This window comes from Conger conger, chromosome 2, assembly GCF_963514075.1.
Source record: "Conger conger chromosome 2, fConCon1.1, whole genome shotgun sequence".
Taxonomy (NCBI): Eukaryota; Metazoa; Chordata; class Actinopteri; order Anguilliformes; family Congridae; genus Conger; species Conger conger.
The window spans coordinates 59,588,464-59,611,853 of record NC_083761.1 but is presented as its reverse complement, the minus strand read 5'-3'; the positions used below and the strand labels follow the sequence as shown (position 1 = coordinate 59,611,853).

At 36.4% G+C, this 23,390-nt stretch overlaps 1 protein-coding gene across 15 annotated transcripts in view; it reads left to right on the top strand.

Moving 5' to 3' along the window:
• Positions 1 to 18,338, top strand: part of LOC133115569 (RNA binding protein fox-1 homolog 1) — a 298,065-nt gene extending 279,727 nt beyond the window's left edge. For 8 of the 15 annotated variants that reach the window (XM_061225379.1, XM_061225383.1, XM_061225376.1 and 5 more), the window contains 3 exons: positions 221 to 285; positions 15,223 to 15,298; positions 17,770 to 18,338. In XM_061225379.1, the coding sequence (XP_061081363.1) occupies positions 221 to 285; positions 15,223 to 15,298; positions 17,770 to 17,892 (264 nt within the window). In that variant the 3' untranslated portion in view covers positions 17,893 to 18,338. Of the gene's footprint in view, positions 1 to 220; positions 286 to 916; positions 967 to 6,448; positions 6,502 to 15,222; positions 15,299 to 17,769 lie in introns of all 15 variants that reach the window. The other 7 variants (XM_061225382.1, XM_061225381.1, XR_009705835.1 and 4 more) reach the window with 6 other exon arrangements.
• Positions 18,339 to 23,390: the final 5,052 nt, after the last annotated feature.

The window sequence follows — 23,390 nt, the reverse complement described above, 5'->3', positions numbered from 1 at the left end:
AATCCAACAAATAATATATAAAATAATATATGGTAGCTAATACTTTTGCACAGTACTGTATATGGATATATGAGTACTGCTATATGGGTATACTGTAGGAGTATTTTTACAACCATGGGTCTCTGAGGTTTGTTGGGTTTAAAATGACAATATACAAATACTGTCACCATATAAAAAACAAAGAACCAAACTAAGCCTGTTTATGTATGTTGTGTTTTAGGGTGGTTATGCTGCCTACAGATATGCTCAACCAGCCACTGCCACTGCTGCTGCCTACAGTGACAGGTAAGACACTATATTAAGCCCCAGTATTCATGCTCAGGGTCAGAAACACAGCCAACATTTTACTCCTGAGAAAATGACCTTAAACAGCTCCTGAGAGTTCAGCTTACTTTCCTCAAGACTGTCTCGTACGCGGCTGCAGCTATTTCTCTCGGGTCAATTGCCTTTCCCATTCCCACTGAGCGTCTAACATGGAAGGCCAAGCTGATTTATTATAATAATTCCCTTTTCCAATTTGGACAGAGCCTATCATGATACACAGAGCTGTAATTGGCAAATGAGATCAATTGAGATGTCACCGTAAATGTAATTGCTGAATGTGCAGTGGTGGAATAGTGCAGCAACTGTAACTAGCTAATTAAGTGTGATAGACTTGACAGTTCTATAAATACAGGAGCAAGAGTGTTTGACAGAACAAAGGGACAAAGTATATTTTGCAGACTGATTTAGATTATTTACTACCCCCATTACATTACTTGTGTGGTACTTACCCAACACTTGCTCACTATTCACTGTGCAACTATTATGACTCAGTATCTAAATACAATATGGGTTTTGCTTATGGGCAGCCTTTAAATTGAACTTGTAATAATTTTTGTGTTGTTTAAATGGTGTCAATGTCATCACTTTGGAGGAGTGGTTCGAACACGCATATACACTTGTGTATGAGGGGCCAGCACTGCTGTAAGTCAGATAAGCCTTGCATGCAGGAGTTTGCAGCCAATGAAATCTCAGGGTCTGATACAATCTTGCATGGAAGAAAAGCCAGCCAATCTCAGGAGTTTCTCAATCTATTAGATCACTTCCTGTCCTCCATCCAAAATAAATAGCATATACCCAGTGAGTCTGGCTCTTACAGCTGCATTGAACACTGGGTAGGATAGAGGTTGAATTCACTACTATGTGTATTTTCCCTCAAACATTAGGATTAATTTATTAACTTACTGCATTGTGCATATTTTACAATATCAAAGAAAATGTTAAATAATGTTGTATCCAGAACCACCAAATATCACATTCATATCACGCAAGTGTGTTACTGTCCGAAAATAACTGTTCTTAATTAGGTTCATTCATGTGATGCAATGTAGTTGAAATCGTCACATTTAACAGAAAGGTATAAACTTTAGTTGAAATGACTGGAAGACTGAAGATTGGTTGCGCTGCTCAGACAGCAATTTACAAAACCAGAAAGCCTGCAGATTGGCTTGCATGCAAGATTTAAAGAGGCCTGAAAACGAGTTCCTATATTGCATGCAAGGGTAAATGTCCTGCTGGTTGGTTGTCATCTTGCATGGACAGCTGCTGTTTTTCCAATTCTTTGTTTGCAAGAATAGAGAGCCCGTAACATGGCGACATTTGATTTGATTTATTTTCCCTCTTGTTTTTATTTTACTGTCCCTTGCATGCAAGACTGTAGTAGATCCTTGGATTTCATTGGCTGTAATCTTGCATGCCATATAAGTATCTTGCATGCAAGTTTTTGAGGAATTATGGCGGTGTTAGCAAAACGTTGTTTATGACCCACCTAATATACATGCAGCTGTGTTCTGTATCTGTCATCATGGGATATGTAGTCACAGCAACTACTTGAAAAACATGGAATTATTCAAAATAGAGGCACATTATTCACTCAAAAACTACACTGGTCTATTCTAAAATTATTTTGAATATTTTAACAAACATTTAAACTGTATTTTTGTGTCTAATTTAAAAATGAAATTGTGTTGGGATAATCTTTACCATGATATTATTTGAATAATAATTCCAAAAATACCACTGTGGAGGACATGATTGATAATGTGCTTTTATTGTTTTGGTTCCTACATCTTGTTATGGTTGTTGTAATGTTTTTTTTCCCACTTTGTGTACGTGTTTGTATTTTTGGTGAGGTTTTACACATACTATAGTTGAGCTAGATGCACTCTGATGTTGTTCATGTTCCATGAAATCAAAAGTGTGGTGTCAGGAAGCTTGCGATATGCTTGCCAAATTGTCTTTTGGTGAAAATTCCTTTTTTGAAACGAGTATAGTGTTTTGCTCAGCTGATCTGTGGCATAGTGTTCTTTGTGCATGGTACCATATGAGGATATGTCTTCAAAAGTTTTCAATAGCAAAAATGTATCAAAGTATTGTCCAACACTTTGAGCAAAGTTTCTATATTGATTGTAAAAACATAATTAAAGTAAAAGCATAGTCATATTCTTTGTTCTGGATTTGGAGGAGGTAGAATCTCAAAAATTGTTCAGAAGTTAATGATTGACTGTTCAAGTTAATGATACCTTTTCTGTTGTTTTGGCTAATTATTGGTTCTGGGTTAATATTTTAAGTTTCGATGATTAGTAAAGCATATTTGCTAAAATGTTAGATTGTTTCAATGGTGTTGTGAACCATACGGCATTACCAACTATTTTGGTTTAATTATGATAAACTCAGGTAAGTTTAAGCATCATCACTACTTTGTTCAGTACAGCAGATCAATTAATTTACATCCATCTACATATCTATGTAAAGTATCTAGTTAAATATTGGCAGGCTGGCAAACATGTCAAAAAATGATTGACAGGTTATTCTATGTGAATGACAGTGTGGGCTTTTGATTGGTTTGGTTTGGTTTGACCAATTCTGCAGATTATTTGATTGTGATTGTGTCGTTATAAGGATTGTGTATTATGATAGATGTCTCTGTGCAAACAGAGCATCTTCAATTGTGAGGAGTACATGGTTTGCAAAATATAATTGGCTGCTGTTATACATTTTTAAAAGAAACTGTGAAAGGTAATTATCAACATATCAAATGTATCAGAGTGTAAGAATAATTATAGAAATATAAACCTTTGTTTGACTAGGAAGACACATTGAGATTAAAACCTCTTTTACAAATGAGACCTAGCCAAGAATGGGTCAAATAGCAGCATAAAATAACAAAATCCCAATCACAGGACCATTACAAAAAAATGAATTTAATAGCACACCTTTACAGTTTATGATTGACTGTTTTCTGTAACTGTATATTACTCTTATCTAGCTTCCAATTACAGTATCCATGATAAATTTACAGTTGGTTTCCATGAGCATTATATTCAAAACTATGCACCCTATATCATTTTGATTGTTAGGGAAGATGATGGAGAACAGAGAAAATGGGTCAAGTTAAACTTCTGAGGAACTGCGTAGGCACTATTTATGGATACATGTGATATCTTATGGCTATATTTGACAAAACATTTTGATTTTTAAAAGGGTGCTATAATGTTCATTATACCATGGTCTTGGTGAATACTTGATTCTGATTGGATGCTATGGATGCATGGTGATTAAATTCGTATAATCATTCAATATTTGGTAGGTAGTCCAGGTCAAGCCTAATCACCATTCTAAATGCATATGCTTCCCAAAGTCTATGACCCAAAGCCCAAAGAACCAAAGTAATATGAGTTGAAACTTTCTTTCTTTTTTTTCATTGACCACTTCGTTGTCATGCCAAGAAAGCTATTTGCATTTGAACATTTAAATGCCGTCTGATATAACTGTGAATAGTATTGTGAAGTACAGTAGCCATTGAGATATTAATAGCCATAACTAAGCTCTTTATGATATTTGTAGCCAAGTTTTTTATAAATGGACAACTCTCAATTAGCTATATTATTTTCCATTAGCGAATGTCTAGCTATCACCAGTAGCTGAAGCTGGCTAGGTTGGCTAAATTATGTGATATAGTTATATAATGTGTGGCCCAAGACGATTTTGAAACTTATCTCTGAAATTGCAAATAGGCAATTACAACATCGGTGTAACTTTAAAGTGGATTGGGAATTATGAATAAGAAGTGGCCAGTAAGAAACCAAATTAAGCCTTGTTTAAAACCTTTAATTTTACTTTTTAAGATAAAAAATAATCAAAACTGGACTTCCATTTGCCTGGCTTCTCTATTTTGAGCAGAACTTAAATGATGTACTTACAACATATGTAACCATAGCAACATGCTGAAACAGTAGCCACCTTAATGGCTTGAAGTAGTTGGCAACAAAAAGTTTTATTTTGAGGGTGAATTGCCCAAAAATATTAACGACCCCTGCTTATATTTTTATCTTAGGTAAAAACCATAGTATAAGCTGTATAATCCACTCTGAGGTGGTTAGTGGATACATAATATTTAAGTATTAAAGTTTACATGAGTTTAAAACAGAGAAACTTGGCTTAATGATATTGTTTATTGGGCAAGAAACATACACTACATTCTGTACACACTGCACAATGACAAGTACTGAACATTCACTTAAGGCTGCACAGGGCTCACAGAATTAGCAAAATAATAGACGATTGTCTCAGAGATTTGTTATATATATATTTATTATTAGCATATATTAACATGGTTGCGAGTTATTGAAAACATCACTCATATAAAGTGAGCTCCTATGTGTTTGGGACTTAGATACAAACAATTAAAAGATTTCACATGTGGTTAAAGTTTTCTTCCCAGCTTATATAATGAAGACATTACAGCACTTTTGAAACATTGTCACCCATTTCAGGGCAGAAAAAGTTGGCAATCATTTGGCTGTTATCATGCACTTTAATCAGTGTTGTATTAAATAAATTTTGTCCCTACCTTTTTTTTTAAACAAAGTAAAAAAACCAAGTCAAATTTTATTAAGAATGCGCTAGTGGTGTACAAAATGGAATGTTAATTTAAAATCATTCAACAGTAACTATTGTAAACAGTTATATCTGCTGTCCTGAACACAGGTCACGCCATCCTGTTTTTGCAGCTAACTAGTGGTTTGCATTTTGCAATGTAGCCTTGCTGTGTATTTCTGTTCATGAAGACGTCTGCAGACATTAGTCACTGACCTGCCTCCTGAACAGTGTTTTTGATCTGTAGGACAGGTGTTTGGGGTTGTTCTTCGTAATGGTCAGAATGATTCATGAACTGTAGTCTTCCAGGCCCCTTGATTACTGAGCTGATCAGTGCATTATTTCTTTTTAATGATGTTCCAGACAGTTGACTTTCGCAAGCCTAAGGTTTGGCTATGTCCCCAACTGTTTTTATTCTTATTTCTCAGCCTCATCATGGCTTCCTACACTCTTATTGGCACAACTTGTGTTGACAAACGGCAATAACAGACTACAAAGGCAATCAAAAGTCTAGAATTAAGAATAGATACTGGAAGCTCTCTGATACCTGCACTAAGACCACAATTGAACACACCTGACTAATCAGAAACATATGTGAATCCATTCGTCCCAGACATTATACAGTAGTACCCGGACGTGGTTGGGGATAAGGCTGGGTGGGGTGGGGTGTTAAAAGTGCTGTAATTTCTATATGGTGAATCCAAAATGTACAAAAATAAACGACTTTAAACCATACGTGAATAGTTTGATTACAAATCTAAAATTGGACTGCAGAGCCAAGTTGAGAAGAATATACAATATCTTTTTGTCCCAAACATTATGAAGCTCACTGTTTGTGTGTAATGTAAGTACCTAATGAATTACTTAACTTTGAAAAGTCTATGATCTTGGTAGTTTCATGTAGCACATTCCTCTTACCCTAAAACATCTAAACTGTTTTGAAAAATCAGATGATCAGAAATGTGCAGTGAAATCTATCAGCCCTCTGTATAAATGAGTAGCATCCAGTCTGAGCATTCCACAATAGAGCTTTGGTCCCACAAATGTTATTTTCTTAATAAGTTGAAATCAGCATGCACTCTTTATGATGCATGGATTATTATGTGCGCATAGCCTTTTTTCATAGTTTGCACTGCAATATGCATGTGTGCATTAAATGGTCATGTGATACATTTCATAATTGTGTACTGGGAGGGGGCAGGAGTTTCCAATTCAAGAGAACCAGTGCATATTTTGTGGAAAAAGTCACAAGAGAAATATAGGCTTAATCACATGTACTGTTCATACTTGTTTTATTATTTTATCATTCTTTTTTCACCATGCCATCAAACCAAGCATGTCTCTGCTCCATATCTCCTTGTGGCCTCCTTGCGTGTGGGGCTGTGCTGAAAACTCTTTTGCTCGTGAGTTGAAATCCATTTACCGCCAGCACCCTTCCTTTTCCCCATCTTCAGACATCCACTCAATTCGGCAGGCAGCCCATTGCCCAGTCAGCAAGCGGTATTGTGAATTTTATCTTCTCTTGCAGAAATCAATTCGTCTTCGTTGCAGCAGATGAAATTTCTTGTAACACCTCTTCAGGTAAAAAAATAAAATAAATAAATAAATCACTGACACTTTCTTGATGCATCCACAAGGGAGACAACTTTTTTTTTCTTCTTTTCCTTTTTTGTCATTAATGCATCCAGCAACAAGGGCCTTTGTGGCCTAGCTCTAGACAGTTTTGTTATTATTTATGGCCCTTAACAACTAAATGTTAATTTTTGTGATGTTTCTTTTTTTTTCAACAAAGTGAACCTGTTTCAAGTATGCATGGATATATGTGGCAGCTAGTGCATTTTCCTACTCCTGTGTTTCTCCCCCATCTAGCTTTTAAGGGGAATGTGTTCTTTATGGAGAGTAAAATAAAGAAATAAAATAAAAACAGGCACAACTTACAACAGGACTTTAGTCACATTGTCTGGACTTATGTTTGGTTTACTATGAATAGTTTTGGATCAATAATATTTTTTCTCTTGCTTTCGTTATTAAGTAATTTCAGGCTTAACCACAATTTGAGTTATTTTGAAAGCTATTTTTCTAATCAGAGATGCCTGATCATTTAAGGTGACAATCAGCTTCACTGATAGACTAGGATTATTCATTTTCAGTGCGGCATCCAAAAAAACAGGCACACCTCCATCCATTCATTCATTCATTCTGCCAGTCTTGCAAAAATGAAATAAATGTGCAAACGACATTATAGGTTAAGCTGCACATGAAACTCAAACCTGAGTATGAGCATCAAATGCTTTTGTACTTTACTCTTCAATATATCTGGAATCTCACAATGAGTAGAATAGTCAGAAAAAGTGAGTAGAAAAGTAATTAAAAGCTACTCATACCTCATGCCTGTACTGCAGAGTACACAAAAAGCTAGCTAAAGCTGTAGGATGGTTAAATATATTCTATGACTGTAATGGCTGCATCTTCATTTTAAAAAGAGGATACTGAGGAGGATACTGTTTGTTCAGTGTTGTTTTGAAAAGTATGGCACTGTGTAAGAAACTGATTCTGATTTTCACCAAGCGACTTAATCCTCATAAGCCATTTTCTTTCTTTGCTTGCCACATATTGCAGAAGTAAATTAGGTTGTTATTTTCAGAAGCTACTGCTGAGTGCATGGAGGGCAATCCCAGTGGTTCAGCCATTTCTAGACCAAGTTTTGTATTAAACTACCATTGATCCCCTGAGTGTTAGGGCAGCTGAACCCAGAGTATCAGGCTTTAGATTAATCGATTTCCTGGACACCTGGAAGATGTGTGCAAATGCCAGGAGGAGACGTAAAGGGCACCATCTGTAAAGGGCCAGTGGATGTGGCAGACTAAGAGGGAGCTAAAATGGATGCAGTGAAACCCTATTACTATTACATCTTGGTGTCTTTACTGAAAGTGAAGATGGCAAATGACTGGGAGTGGTTTTAATATTCATTTCATACTGTATTTTGGGATAACTAAACTTTATGTGTTACATTAAACCAGAATGCTCAATCAGTTTAATTCCATTTTGATCTACTACATTGTAGTAATTGTAGTATTGTAGTAATATAATTAATAGTTTGTTTATTCTCATTGAATACCTGAGAAGACTGCATATATCTTTGCAATGCATTTTAGAATACGGGCAGTTTTTGTTTCTTTCTGTTTCCTATGAATGTTTTCTATTGAAATATGTTGATGGGCATATGATGAGTAGTATATGAAGATGTATAATTATTATGATTGTGTTCTAGTGTTCTAGGGGCGGTCTGTAGCGTAGTGGTTAAGGAAAATGACTGGGACACGCAAGGTCAGTGGTTCTAATCCCGGTGTAGCCACAATAAGATCCGCACAGCCGTTGGGCCCTTGAGCAAGGCCCTTAACCCTGCATTGCTCCAGGGGAGGATTGTCTCCTGCTTAGTCGAATCAACTGTGTGTCGCTCTGGATGAGAGCGTCTGCCAAATGCCAATAATGTAATGTAATGTAATGTAGTTGTAAAAATGCATATTTTTTATTTTAATATAAATTGGTGTACATACACTCACTGAGCACTTTATTGGAAACACCTACTTATTCATGTGATTATCTAATCAGCCAATCATGTGGCAACAGTGCAGTGCATAAAACCATGCATACCGGTCAGGAGCTTCAGTTAATGTTGAATGTTCAGTTAATCAACCATCAGAATGAGGGAAAATATGATCTAAGTGACTTTGACCATTGATTGATTGTTGGTGCCAGACAGGGTGGTTTGAATATCTCAGATATCCTGGGATTTGTATGCACAACAGTCTCCAGAGTTTACAGAAAATTGTGTGAAAAACAAAAAGCATCCAGTGAGCAGCAGTTCTGCCTTGTTAATGCCTTGTTAATGAGAAGGGCCAGACTGGTCAAAGCTGACAGGAAGGTGACAGTGGCATGAAGAAGAGCATCATAACACGTTAAACCTCTTAAGTGGATGGGCTATAAGTCAAAAAAATGTGTTGAATGAATACCTAATAAAGTGCTCACTGAGTGTATATACATATACAGTGCCCCCCATAATGTTTGGGACAAAGATCCATCATTTATTTATTTGCCTCTATACTCCACAATTTGAGATTTGTAATAAATGAAAAAATAGTTAAAATGTATGTAGTTAAAGTGAACATTGTCCCAAACATTATGATTATATGGTGAAACACTGCTGTAATTTGAAACATGGTGAAACCAAAATACCCTTTATTAAAATCTGACAATGCAATGTGCACTTTACCACATGTATTTTTTGTTTTATTTTATTGCAAATCTCAAATTGTGGAGGACAGAGGGTCTTTGTCCAAAACATTATGGAGGGAACTATAGTATATGAATGTGCTATGTACCTATATTTTATATTTTTTATATGTCCATATATTAGCTGTTCCTATACTGTTATCCTGCTGTATATAGCATAATGACTAATTAAATTAATATTCTTTGAACGATGCACATATTTACTATTTATAATTCATGATATTTTGAACGTATTCTAAGGTGTATTGCGAAGACATAATGCAGTCTCTGCCATTCTCAGAGATCCATATATTTGCCCTGTGTTTCACTATGTGTAACCTTGGAGTCACCTGTTCACGATTTGTGACAGTGCTATTTACCAGTTCAGAGTTTGATCTCTGAATAGACTTAATACAAACTAATTAAAAGTGGCCCTGTAAACAGAGATAACACAGGTCAAATAGAGAAGACTGGGCTGGGCAGTGAAATATGTAGACAGACAGGCTCTACAGTGAATAACAATGCCCAACCTAATCTACTGTGGATTAGTTTCTTAATCACATGGAGTGAGTAAATATGTAAATTAGATAATTGACAGGCAGTGTTCAGCTTTCTGATTGGCTCTTATCTGCCCCAAACCCTGTGCAGGTTCTGTCGGGCCCAGAGGAGCAGATAACCCAGGTTATTTTATCACATGACCTTATGGGACCAGGATCCTCCCTGTCAGCCTCACATTTAAAGGAGCATGGAAGTCTTACTTTACCTCTCAAACCTGCTAGATAATTGGGGGCAGAACCTCCTGTAGTCCACCAGAAGTCTTCTCCAAAGGATTAATAGCAAAGAAAGCTCCTGCATGGAGCTATGGTTTAATGGGTTATAGAAGGGTTTTGTTTGTTGTTTTTGGTTTATGTCAACAGCATATATGTTTTGTATTTACAAAAACAATTATAATGTTTAAGATGCGCAATACAGTTTTGGAAATGATTATATGCTTTCTATCCTCAGATTTCTTTTTAAATTTAATCAACCTTATTTTTTCATGATGCAGAACAAAGTGATAAAACGTGGTTTAATCCTCATGTCCACATGTTAAATTCTGTAAAGTGTTCAGTTACATTTTTTGAGCCTTGTTGAAAGACTATTTTCAACAAGAGCATGCATTGTCGTTTTGTGAAGTATAATAGTAATTTACTGTATAAACAACCTCTTAATTAAACAACACCTTGCTTCTGCTAAATGGCTAAAGCTAAGCAAGTGTGTGCTTGGTTAGTACTTGTATGGGAGACCTCCTGGGAAAACTAGTTGCTGCAGGAAGTGGCGTTGGTGGGCAGGTAGGGGACGATCTTCCCTCTGGTCAAATTAACCCCAATGCCTCAGTGCAGTGATGGGGATACTGTGCTGTGGGAGACGCCGTCGTTTGGATGAGACGTTCAACCAAGGTCCTGACTCACTGTTGTCATTAAAGATCCCATGGCACTCATTGCAAAGTAGGGGGTTCCCTGGTGTCTGGGCTAAATTCCCTCTTTCAATCTGCCTTGTAATCATCCCCTGATTTAATTGGCTACATAACTGCTCTCTCCCTCTCCACCTCAGCTGATGTGTGGTGAGCATTCTGGCGGAAAATGGCTGCCGTTGCATCACCCAGGTGGGTGCTACACATTGGTGGTGGTTGAGACAAGATTCCCCCTCGTCACTGTAAAGCGCTTAAAGTATAATAAAAACTCTATATAAATGCTAGCAGTTATTATTACTATTATTAAATGACTGTATTCATAATTCATTTAATGTTAGCCTTTTACTAATAATGCTGTGGCTCTTCAAAGTATAGCAAGGGTAGGTCAAATTTGACTGAAACCATTGAATATTGAAATCATTGATGTAGAGATTCTTGACGAAATCTTGGATCCATGGTCAAGCAAGACATACAGTATACATTCAATAATCCAAAATATTTTGCATTGTGGGAAAAAGACAAATCTAGGATGATCTGGATGAAGGAAAGATGATGTTTTGTTTCTACCACTGATCATGTCATGGTAGCAGTTCAGTTTATAGAATACTACTTTTTACTTTTTTTTATAAATTTGGTGTCTTATAAATTAAATGTACCTTATGATGTTAATGCATGAAAAGTGTTACATTCATCATTACATTGTGACACATAAAGCTTGTATTTTTTTTTCAATTGTCAAATAACAATCCAGTCATTAAAATGACCAAATGCTGAATCCTACCCCTTTCATATATGCAAATATCAAATGAAACTTCACTTTCAGATTAAAATAAATTTTCATACTTGTATACTTTAGTATACCATGTTCTGTACAGCCTCACACTGTAAAACTATTTGTGATGTGAAAGACAGTCATCATCAATCCAGCATGAAGATACAGTTTTGGAAACTATCTGTTTGTCATGTGTAAATGGTAAAGCTGTTAATTTGTTATTTTCTGTATTTCATTACTACCTCACTCATTACAGGTAATTTTTCAGTAAAGAAAGAAGTCAAAAAGGGAGTTTGTTCTTTTAGTTCAAGCACTGAATCTTCACATTTCTCACAGCACTGCTGCAGGTTTTTCCGAAGACCTTCGCTTAGTTAGGACTACAGATACAGCATTGTTGTTTGGGCTGGATCTCCTTTCTGTGCCAGAGTACCTGGTAATTCACTCCATACACATTTTCACTGACACTGGGTCTGCTATCCTCCAAGTCACGCCTCGGCATGACATGGGCCATACCTATACAGCACCTTTTCAGAGTTTCCCACATAAATTAATATAATGACCACAGACTTGCATAATGCAAGGTTGTAGGTTGCATAATGCATTTATGCATTAACTAATGTACCCTCTGACCAGAGGTGTAGCGTGCGGTAAACACGCGTAAACGCCGTTTGCCTATGTTTATTTCAGAAATAGGTTTCGTACCTCTCCCGGAACATTACGCATTGATTGCGAGTGTTGGTATGCTACTCTTTCTATTCCCTTTTGCGCCCCTCATTTTCGGACTCACTGGGCGCTCGTTTTAAATTTCTACTGCAAATTCATCACAGTGTAGCGAGCAAACATTGTACTGTGAGCAGCCACCAAGGATATGCTCATGCCCATCAGCGCGTGAGCCGTTTCAGAGGTTTGTGTCTTTGTGAAGCGATTATGTATTTCAATTGTGATGTTCATACTCTGAAGCAGTTATTTAGAAAAATAAAGGAATACTGTTATGTTTAAAGGCAGCCATTGCTCATTACATTAAGAGTCAAAGGTTAGGCTACATTTTCCCACAAGTGGCAAATTCTGCTAAGTGACAGATATTTGATTTCCCGCCCCGTTGTTAATGGGTAGCGTTTAGGCTAGCTGCATATAAGTTCCACGAAAATTTAGTTCTTGAGGAATGACATGCGTTCGACCAGTAATAGAATAGTAGCCATATCAATGTATGTGTGGCTTAATTCACTCATTTGAGTGTTGTCTGAATATTGTCATCCATTACTATTGCTGTATTTTAACTTCGGGTTGCACAACATTTAAAGTCGTGGAGTATCTAATGCTGTATCCTAATAGCATTACACCACGAGCTAACTTCAGATTTATTGACGGTAGATCTACGTGAATATAGTCATTATGTGAATAAAATATGTTGCTTGCTACTAAGTGAAACAAATTTATCTCATTTGTCATATAATGTGACAACTTAATTTAGTTAGTTCAGCTACATTGTTTGACTAAATGCACAACTTTCCACATCTGGAGTCAAGTTCACGTTTAACACAAATGCGTTAAAATATAACTTAAAAAATCGTGGTAATTAGACATTAGACGATTGGACATGAGATTATTAATGCTGTTTCTGTAAGGATATAGATTAAGCACACTGCGTAGACATAGAGAGATACAAGCCAGGGTGTATAGGATAACAATTACACAAAAAAGCCAGTTCAGTTTGTTGTTTTTACGTTTTTCTCCCATGCTGACTTGGCCTGCGATGCACCGCAGGGTTTCCCCACCTTTTTATGTACAACTACAGCCCTGCCTCTGACTACATGTAAATATACAATATACTGTATATATTGTATACAGTATACAACTTCACACAGCCACACAATAAAGCTCCAAATTATGGTTATTTTGTTTTTCTGTCGTCTTCTGTATCTTCATCTTCTTGTTTTTTGTCTTAATTTTCCAACCTCCACTATTATTAATTATCCACAAGTATCAATCAATCACATCATTCTGTAAAGATATCATGGCTGCTCTTTACCTAGTTACTGTAGGTAACTTCTTAGTTATATAAACTCTGGTGTTCAGGAATAGGAGGCAATCTCAGCCTGGTTTCCTTAATAGCAGCAAATTGTCTAGCATTCCAGTAGCATATAGATACAGTAATCACCCTGTATATCTAATGCTAGCTCCTTCCTCTTCTCACATATGAGAGCTTGGTAGCTTGTTGGACAATCTCATCCTCAAAGCCTAAGGTCCAACACACTTGGACATGTTAATGAAAGCTACAGGTCTGGGTTTGCAGCATCTCACATGTTGAGTTGCCCCTAGAGTGTGTGAGTGAATGGTGAGTGTGCCTTGTGACAAATTGGCGACTTGTCCAGGGTGTATTCCTGCCTTTCCCCGTTGCATGCTGTGATAGGCTCCAGAACACCCATGACCCCGAACTGGAATAAGCGAGCATAGATAACAGATGGATACAGTTAATCTCTTCATGTATCAGTTTCTTGGTTTGATGAGGAAACTATAAACAGTATGGTAAGGCAAACACCCAATTCTCAGTCGTATGAGCTCTGAATGAATTCTCTTTATCTTATGAGCAGATTCTCACACACCAGAATTCATGAAAGGAGAGACTGATGATGATTACATTTAACTACACAATGTGGAGCAATTGACTCATTGCTAAAGTGTGTGACATTCTCATCTTTACATGCATGTTTGGTTGACAATTTAATTTATTAATTTGTCTTATTGTCCAATATATATATATAATATTCCACGTAAAAATGTATAACTGGCTTTACTATTTTGGTCAGGGATTGAACATTGATAGTTTTCCACTTCATTGTATACTGAGACATTTTTCTGAGCTATTTCAGTTTCCAGACTTTACTCCCATACAAGCACCAAAAGGTGTTTTAATGCCTCACGGTTTAGGTTTCTTAACACAAATGGTGTGCCTAAATGTGGTTACCAACCTGCAATTTCTTCATCTTGCTTTTGACTGAAATGTTTTAATCTTAATAATCAGGAAAGGAAGATTTCAGGAAGATTTCAGTTCCAAAGAAATGTTTCAAATGAAATTAAAATTCTTTCATGATGACAGAGCCAGAGAATCCTGTGATATTTATCTGGTGATACGGAACAATCATATTTTTTGATTTTGCCATTTGTCAGCGGTTCAGTTTTTTGGGTTTTGCTTTGTGTGAAAAGGCTTTCAACGGAGTTTCCCCCCATTTATTACACGTTTTCTTCATATTTGTTATATTTAATGGTGTTTTTCCTTAAACAGTGGAATATGGAACAGTCTTGTGTCAGGTCCTGAATTTAATTTAGGACAGTAACATTGCTCCCTAATACAGAGTATGGCGATCATAGCATGGTTAATTGTCTGGTGGCAGAATTAATGTATTGAATTAATTAACTGTTGCCTATTGCTTGGAATGTTATGTAGGAACTTTTTCACGTTACTGAAACATTGCAAACCATAAACAGATGATTTTAGCTCACAAACCTGGAGATTTTCTCTACACTTTACAAATAATGACAATATTTTGGTTTCAGACTGCTCGCAGTTGCATGACAACAGAAGCCATATTATATTTGCTTTTTTATTATTTGATTTTTCCTCTTACCAGATGCTTTGAATTGCTGCCAGTTGGGTGATCAAATTTATTTCGTATTTGCAATATGATGTGCTGTGTTTGATGGTTTTTCCATTTGCATTGCAGCATTGAGGAAATACACTGTCTCTGTTTTTTATGATAGCAAGTCAAATTAAGTGTGCAACTCTGTGTTTCTGTCTTCTCCCTAGTTACGGAAGAGTTTATGCTGCCGACCCCTACCACCACACACTTGCTCCAGCAGCCACATACAGCGTTGGTGCCGTGGTAAGCAAAATATCTCTTCTCTTTTCGCTTCCATTCTTTTGTCATTTTTTTCTCTTTACATTTTCTGTTCTTCCCATTTTTGCGCATGAATTTTATCACGGCTGACATCTCCTCACTTTAACTTAATTGAATTTGTCTCTTGTGCTAACGACAGCTAAAATGCCACATTAATCCTCCCAGTAAACTTGATAAATGTCTTAATTTCTTGGCAATGTAGTGCATGTAAGTTATTATATTTCTAATTTTGTGAATATCACCTAGCCTAGCACCCTCCTTAATGGAATAATTAGTCATTTTGATAATTAAATCCATCACCTAAATGGTGTGATAGCAAGAGAGCAAGGAGAGGGGGATGAGGAAAGTATCAGCAATGCATGTAGAAGGTTCTAGAATCTGGTGATTTTATTCTGATTATGTTGGATGTATGGCGCTTGCAAATATTTCTGCATCATTGCTCTGCACAGGATGAAGTCTGCCTGACCGCCTAATTTCCATAAATGTGCCTATCATTGGTTCTGCTGAAAAGTCGGGGGCACTGACTTGGATCTCAGCATTCATAATACTTTTGAAAAGACAATTTGTATTGTGGTACATACAGTGGGCTCCAGAATTATTGGCACCCTTAATAAAAATCGAGAAAAAAAGCTGCATATAAACAAAAAGGATAATAGTCTATATTTTCATTCAAACATACAGAAAATAGGTATACTTTTATTTTAATGCATTTACACTCATGTTTCAATGCTTTAGGTGAAAATTATTGGCATCCCTAACAATTATTGTCAATAAATGAATAAAATAGTACTTTAATTTAGTTAATCTCAGTCTAAAGGAACTACCTTGTGTCATTCCATCACTTTCTGTTTCACTAGAGTATAGAAATCAGGTAATAAGCAAGTAAAGTTCCTTTGTCAACCATCAGCATGGGAAAAGCCAAATAACTGTCACTCCAGAAAACACAGATGTTAACAGGTACAAAATAAATATATAAATGGTTAAACATACCACTACTACTACTGCACTGTAAGGGCAGTAATAAAAAGGCTTAAAACATATGGAATAGAGCCGGGCCGCTGAGGGATGAGGTCGTTGACGGTGTATCCCCAGCTAACGCGAATAATTGGAATAGATAGGGTACAATTGGCTACCAAATTTGGAGAAAACAGGGAAAAATTAGAAACCATATGGAATGGTTGCAAACTTGCCAGGAAGAGGATGCAAGTGCATATTATCCTCACAGACAATGGGGAGGGAGATGGAGAGGGAGACCATAAGAGATTGGTTGTGTCTAAGTCAAAGTCAAAAAAAAAAAACTCCATACCAGCAAACTCTTTGGAAGGGTGGCACAGATACAGCTCTTAATGTGCATAATAAACAAAACCAAACTTGAGTTTGACAAACCTCATTGGAATTATGACTGGCAGAGAGTCAGATTAGACCAAAATATTGGCTGTACACACTATCTATTTTTGGTGGCAGAATATGGAATGCATACAAGCTTCTCATACTTACTGTCAAATATAGCGGTGGGTTATGGATGTTTTCCAGATGTTTTGCTGCCAGTGGTCCAGTGGCTCTATTTAAGATCAATGGCACAATGAATTCAACAAAGTACCAGGACATCTTGGCAGAAAAATCTGGTTGCCTCTGCTAGGAAGCTTAGTCTTGGTTGTAGGTACATTTTTCAGCAGGACGATGACTCCAAGCATACATCAAAATCCAAAAAGAAATGGTTGAGTAAAAGCAACAGCCATGTTCTCCAATGGCCATCTCATTCGGCAGACTTAAATCCCTTGAAAAACCTGGGATCTGAACTGAATGTGTTCTCTAACATTATCACAAATTGTAGCAAAAGACTCATGGCTGTCATCTTTGCTAGGGGTGTTTGCACAAAGTATTGAACCGGGGGTGCCAATAACTGTGGAAACTGTTTTGGGGGGAAATAATGTTTTTATTTGAAAAATGTAAGACTTCGGTTGATTCCATTGAATCATTAATAAAGCAATACATTACCCATGTTGGAAAATAAAGATGGTGTCAATCACTGTATAATTTTTTAGTTTACAGTATATTTTGTGCATATTTATCACCAATAATTATGGATCCCACTGTATTTACTGTTGTTGCTCCTGTGTGGCCCTCAAACAGAAATTGTGCCTCAAACATTCTATGTCTCAGAGCAATATTAATATTGCAAACATTCATAAAACATTCAAATCTATCAGAACATGCTAAGATCCAAGTGAGAAATCTCTTACTTTTATTTCTTGTATCAATCGATTTATTAACATTTTTATCAAACATAGAATAGTTAAACGCCTGCTTTCCTGTCATGCGGTGTGTTGGTTTGCTTGCTGCATGAGGGACCATGGGTCATATCACTCGGGGTATGTACTGTAGAATTAGAGAAGCAAATGTGTTCATCCAGACAAAATAAATGAAAAACCTGTAAATGCATCGCTTTGTTTCAGAATGCTTTTGCACCCTTGACTGATGCCAAGACTAGGAGCCATGCTGATGATGTCGGTCTCGTTCTTTCTTCATTACAGGCTAGTATATACAGAGGGGGATACAGCCGATTTGCTCCATACTAAATGACAAAAACCATATAAAAACCTACCAGTGGGGACAAAAAGAGAAGCTTTCCGAGGCCTGGGTATTGCAATACATGCAGTAGTGCATCATTTTAGCATCTCTAAACAGAGAGGGAAAAAGACATTTTTTTATCTTATACCTCAGATATTTTGTTCTGTGTATTTTAATATTGTGGGTCATTCATTTCTAAAGGATACATAGATTGTTGGCTGTAGAGGGTTATGTGGTGATCTAGAAAGCTGCTAGATAAATGAAAAAAATAATTATTAGGGCCACAATCAAGAGTGTATTATCATGTAAATTAGTTATATATGATAAATATTAAACAGTTTGGGGTTATCATGTTTTGTAAACGTGTGACTACAGTAGTCATCTTGTTTTTCTGCATTTTAACATTACCTTTGTATTCAGTTTGAAAATGTTGGTTTGTTATGGAACAGAAAAAGGGAAGGGGTGTCGGGCTGGGGTGGGGGTAGAGGGCCGGGTACTGGGCAGGGTGGGCTATTGTCACGTGGATGGTTGTTGACCCCGAGGAAAAATAAATAATTAAATCATTACAGTTCAAAGGAGAGGGCACCACTGTACTGATTCTACTCGCTGTCTTACATTCAATACATACTCAAAGCCAAAGGTTATGTTCCTAGGGTGATACAGACACTTGTACATACCGGTTTTACGTATAAGTTGTCTAGTAGCACCAAAAAAGATATTCACCAAGGCAGTATTTAACTGATTAACCATTATCTAGCAAATACTTACTAGTTTAGGCCATTTAAAAAGTGTTCTTTTTATATTATGTCCAGTATATAAATTATTGATACCATTGCTGACTTTTGTATTATGGGAGAGAAAAAATGACATTAATAAATAAGGCGCTAAAAGCACTGTTTCTATTTTTCTTTTTGTTTTTCAGAAGGAAAGTAATAAAACTAGAACTGTTTGTACCAGTTAAAAAGAGAAAAAGAAATCTACAACCATGTATAAAATTTGAACTGTGCAGTGGAAATGTTCTGTTATAGAAAATTCGCAAAATATGATGTTTTAGATTTAGTCAAGTAGACCAACTGTAGAGAAAGGTGTATCATTTTTATGGATTACATGATAATCATATCCAGATTTATATAAACATTTTACAGGTATTGCAATCATTATGTAGAGATAATCATGGTATTTTTGTCAGCTTGGTACTTTTTAGACCTTTCTGTGCTGCACACACAACCTGCAATTTTTCTTCACTTCTCAGCTTGTGAGACGACACTCATGACACACTTTTGCATTTTGTTATAATTATTTTTAACACCATATCCTTTGTATGCTTTGTTTTTTTAAAAACAAGATCTTTACATTTTGAAACGGTTTCTGAAATATACACTATACAGAATCTATAACTTGTGAAAAGATATTGATCTATATATGTATATATATATATTTATATCTATATATAGTAATAGTAAATAATAATAAAAATGTTAATTCAGTCTCTGAAAGTGCTACACAAGCAAGCTGTAAAGAAGGCTAATTTTAGCATCTTTGAAGAATTGCAGCTTGTCTGTGCATATGCTAAGACTCTGTTCATGTTGTCCTGTTTACAAGTAAAACCTAAGTTAAGGTGTTTGTCACAGGTCTCCTTTTTGTATTTATAATAAAAATGTTCAAAAAAGAAGACAAAAAACACAGCTTCTTCAAGCTGTCTTGCTGCAAATCTTAGTTATATTCTCATGTGTACTGTGTGCGTCACATCGCACAACTCAGTAAAATATCTTACCCACCGCTGTGATTCTACTATCAAATTCTGCTTTAAAAAGTGTTGTGACCAGGCGTTCTCCTTGTCATCGTATGTGCATGCAGTATGATCCGCTGAACAATAACCATCAATAAAGTTTCACAAGATAAGGGGACATTGTGCTGGTCTTTTTATTGAATGCAATAAACACTGTATTTTTTTATTTCTACCTTTATTACAGTAAGATGCTATTTTCCTACAATATAATATTATAGAAAAGATAAGATTTTCATGAAATGCAATTTTAGAATTTAGCAACCACGGTTATTGCTGTGAATGGCTTAGGGCTGAGCCCATAAGAAGACTAATGACTGGTTTATCATTACTCATCTTGGAGAGTTTACAAATGACACTAGAAAGATTACAAAATATTATAATTGATCTTTGTAAATGTTTATTACGAAAATAAATAACGACATAGCATGGATTGGCTATGTAACTTCATGAATAAAACTATTTCTACAACTACAAAATGTTACATATAGCATGCCACGTTGCTGTGTCGCACAAGTTTTTGCACGAAAAGCTGTTCTCTGCAAACAAAAACTGTTCAGCTGAGAACTCAAATTAATATTTAATAATGAAAAATTGAGGCATTCACCTTGACAGTGGCACTGTTTGGTCTGAACAACAGCTGAACCTCTTGACCATGACTGCGTGCTTTTTTGACATTGAATATGGAGCAGCTCATTTCTTTATGATTGACAACTCACCACATATAGACCATTTTTGATTGAAACTTGTCATCTTGCTACTTGAGCCTTCTGGATAGGTTTGTTGTTTTCTGTACCTACACTTGCCCTTGCTGGCTTCCTGTCAGTGTTAAGCACATCTTCAGAAGATGAAGCTGCATCTTTCTTTAAAAGCCAGCCATTTCGTTAGTGATTAATTGCGGCTATATATATGATATAAATGCTAGGCACCTGCTTATCGAGAAAAAACAGTGAAAAAACAGTCAGAAGAAGGTAAATTAGACTACATGTAATTGTCAACACTTGGAATCAAACATCAGCAGAGAGGAGATTAAAAATACATCATTACTCACCCATATTTGTCTGTCATGCAATCGCAGCCAAACAGCATTCCAACACAGGTGTAAGACAGATCTGAGTTAAATGATCAATAGCCATTGAGAAAGCCACCTCGTCCTGACAGCTAAGATTAGCCTTAACTATGTGACACCAACATTTCTGAACAAATTTCCCTCCCCATTTAGTATCATCATCTCTAGTAAGTAGAGTCACCATGAATTTACTGTCTACCAAAGCGTGGTACACCCAGGGTATTTCATGATAGATTTCATGAGTTATCTGGATAAATACATTGAATAAAACCTGGAATATGGACTGAACTAAAAAGACCTGTTCTGGGTTTTACTCAGCTGAAATTTACTCAGCCAGAGCCAATGTATCAGCGGGATTTTCTCGCATGATTTCATACACTCAGTGATCACTTTATTAGGTAGGTTATTATGTTAATCAGCCAATCATGTGGCAGCAACTAAATGGATAAAAGCATGCAGATGTGGTCAAGAGTTTCAGATGTTTTTTAGACCGAATGTAGAAGAAATGTGATCCAAGTGGAATGACTGTTGGTGCTAGACAGCGTTGGTTGTTCTCGGAAACTGCTGATCTCCTGGAATTTTTCCTGCACAAAAGTCTGTAGAGTTTGCAGAGAATGGTGCAAAAAATCCAGTGAGCAGCAGTACTGCAGGCAGAGATGCATTGTTAATGTGAGGGGTCAGAGGAGAAGGGCCAGACTGGTCGGAGCTGACAGGAAGAAGAGAGTACCACAAATACACTTCACAACTGTGGTACAGAGCATCGGTACAGTATCATCTGAAATTGACATAATGATGTGTACAAACATGACAGAAATAATATTTATTCCATCCAGAGGAAGTATTCGGTTTAAATATTTAAATGTCTAATATTTCCTATTGATTAGAATATCAACCATTTCTGAATGTAACTTCAATCAGACTGGGATAGTCTACTTCGAACAAGGTGGCTACAGGATATAATTTTATTTGAATGGGGTCGTTGTAACAACAGGTGCACTGTGCATCTTGACTTGGGAACAGAAAAGAAAACTGTTCAGGACAGAACAGTTGGGAAAACAGATTTACAGGTAGGCCTATATACGGTACAGTATATTCCAATAGTGAATACCTAGCCATAGAGGGCACAGGAAAATAAGTTGTAATTGTAATTTTTGAATATGTGGCACAAAATTTCTATTCCACTGAGTAAATTAATTTTCGCAAAAATGTGTGATCTATAATAGATGTGCACTAGGATCACATGCCAAGAACATAATCTTAGAATGGTTATTAATGGAGTTATTAAAGAAGCTTCTCTGCAGTTTATTCTTATTACTTTTTTCATTTTTTCATGTTGCAATATCTGGCTCTCTGTGTCTCCCATCAAGAAATAGCCAACTATATATTTATAAAACCCTTGCAGTGGAATCTTCTCTGTGGGTGCTCAGGAATGTCAGTAGTGATTTGATCAGTTTCGCAAGATTAAATCCAGTATTACATCATGTATTTCTGGTACCTTTCTCCAGGTTGATTTGCTGTGTGGGGCTAACTGATAAATGTGTGATTGATTATCACAGGATTGCCAGACATGTTTGTGTTGTTACTAGCTATGGATAAAATGTTTCATATCACCACAAAATTTTAATGTGAATGAATGTTTCTTTCCTCACCATATGCCCAATGACAGTCATGCTTACCAATATTTGTAAATCGTGTACAAATACTGTACATTGAATGGATTCTTGGGGAATTCTGCCAACATTTTATTTGGAATTTTCAGCAACAGCCCATAAACAATTAAGTAGAATGTCATCTTGATTTAATAATCATCAGTTTTTTTCATAATCTTAAAAAAATGGCGGAAACCCAGCTGATAACATATTAAACAGAACCAAAATTAATTTAGTGGCCTTTGTTCTTAATCTTTTCAAACAAGTTATTCTGAGAATTATTTGAATGTTCTGAAATATGTACAGAATATTTGTTATGCTGGAGGAGCCGCGGTGGTGCACGGCTAAAGTAATGGACCTTGTTGGGAACTGTAATCTTTTGATTATTTAATTTAATAAATGTGTTTATTTACCATTGCGGCACTCTTCATGTTTCATACACACACACTGGAGCTGTGTATTGAATATACCGTCCATATGTGAGACACATGCGCTTCTACATTGAAAGTGCAGTGTTCTAATTAAGCTACAATGTAATTGTGTTGCCACATTTTCATTTGTAATTCATAGAAACTGCCCAGCTGTGATGACAGATTTGACATTGGAAACACATAATAATTGAATGAATATGGCAGGGGGAAATAGGACAGCGCTGTAGAAGCAAATCAGCTCTCAATCTGATCTGTGCTGCTCCTCTTTCTCCCTGGGAGGCAGTGATAATAGACCTGTTTCAGCAGAGATTAGGCACCAGACCCGAAGCACTGCTCCAGGGAAGCTTTCACATGGCCGCCAGCACTTTAGTCCCCGACCTTACGAAAGGAAAGCTCTATTCAGACCATTCTACCTGGTTCGCTTTCTGAGAAGTGACTCATCAACCCTTTAGTGAAACTGAGAAGTTTGGTCACATTTCAAGTACTGTAATACATCTGGAGCTAAAGGTGGTACTGAAAATATATGTCACATCTAAATGCCACAAGCAATATTTAGAGCATCTCTGAACAC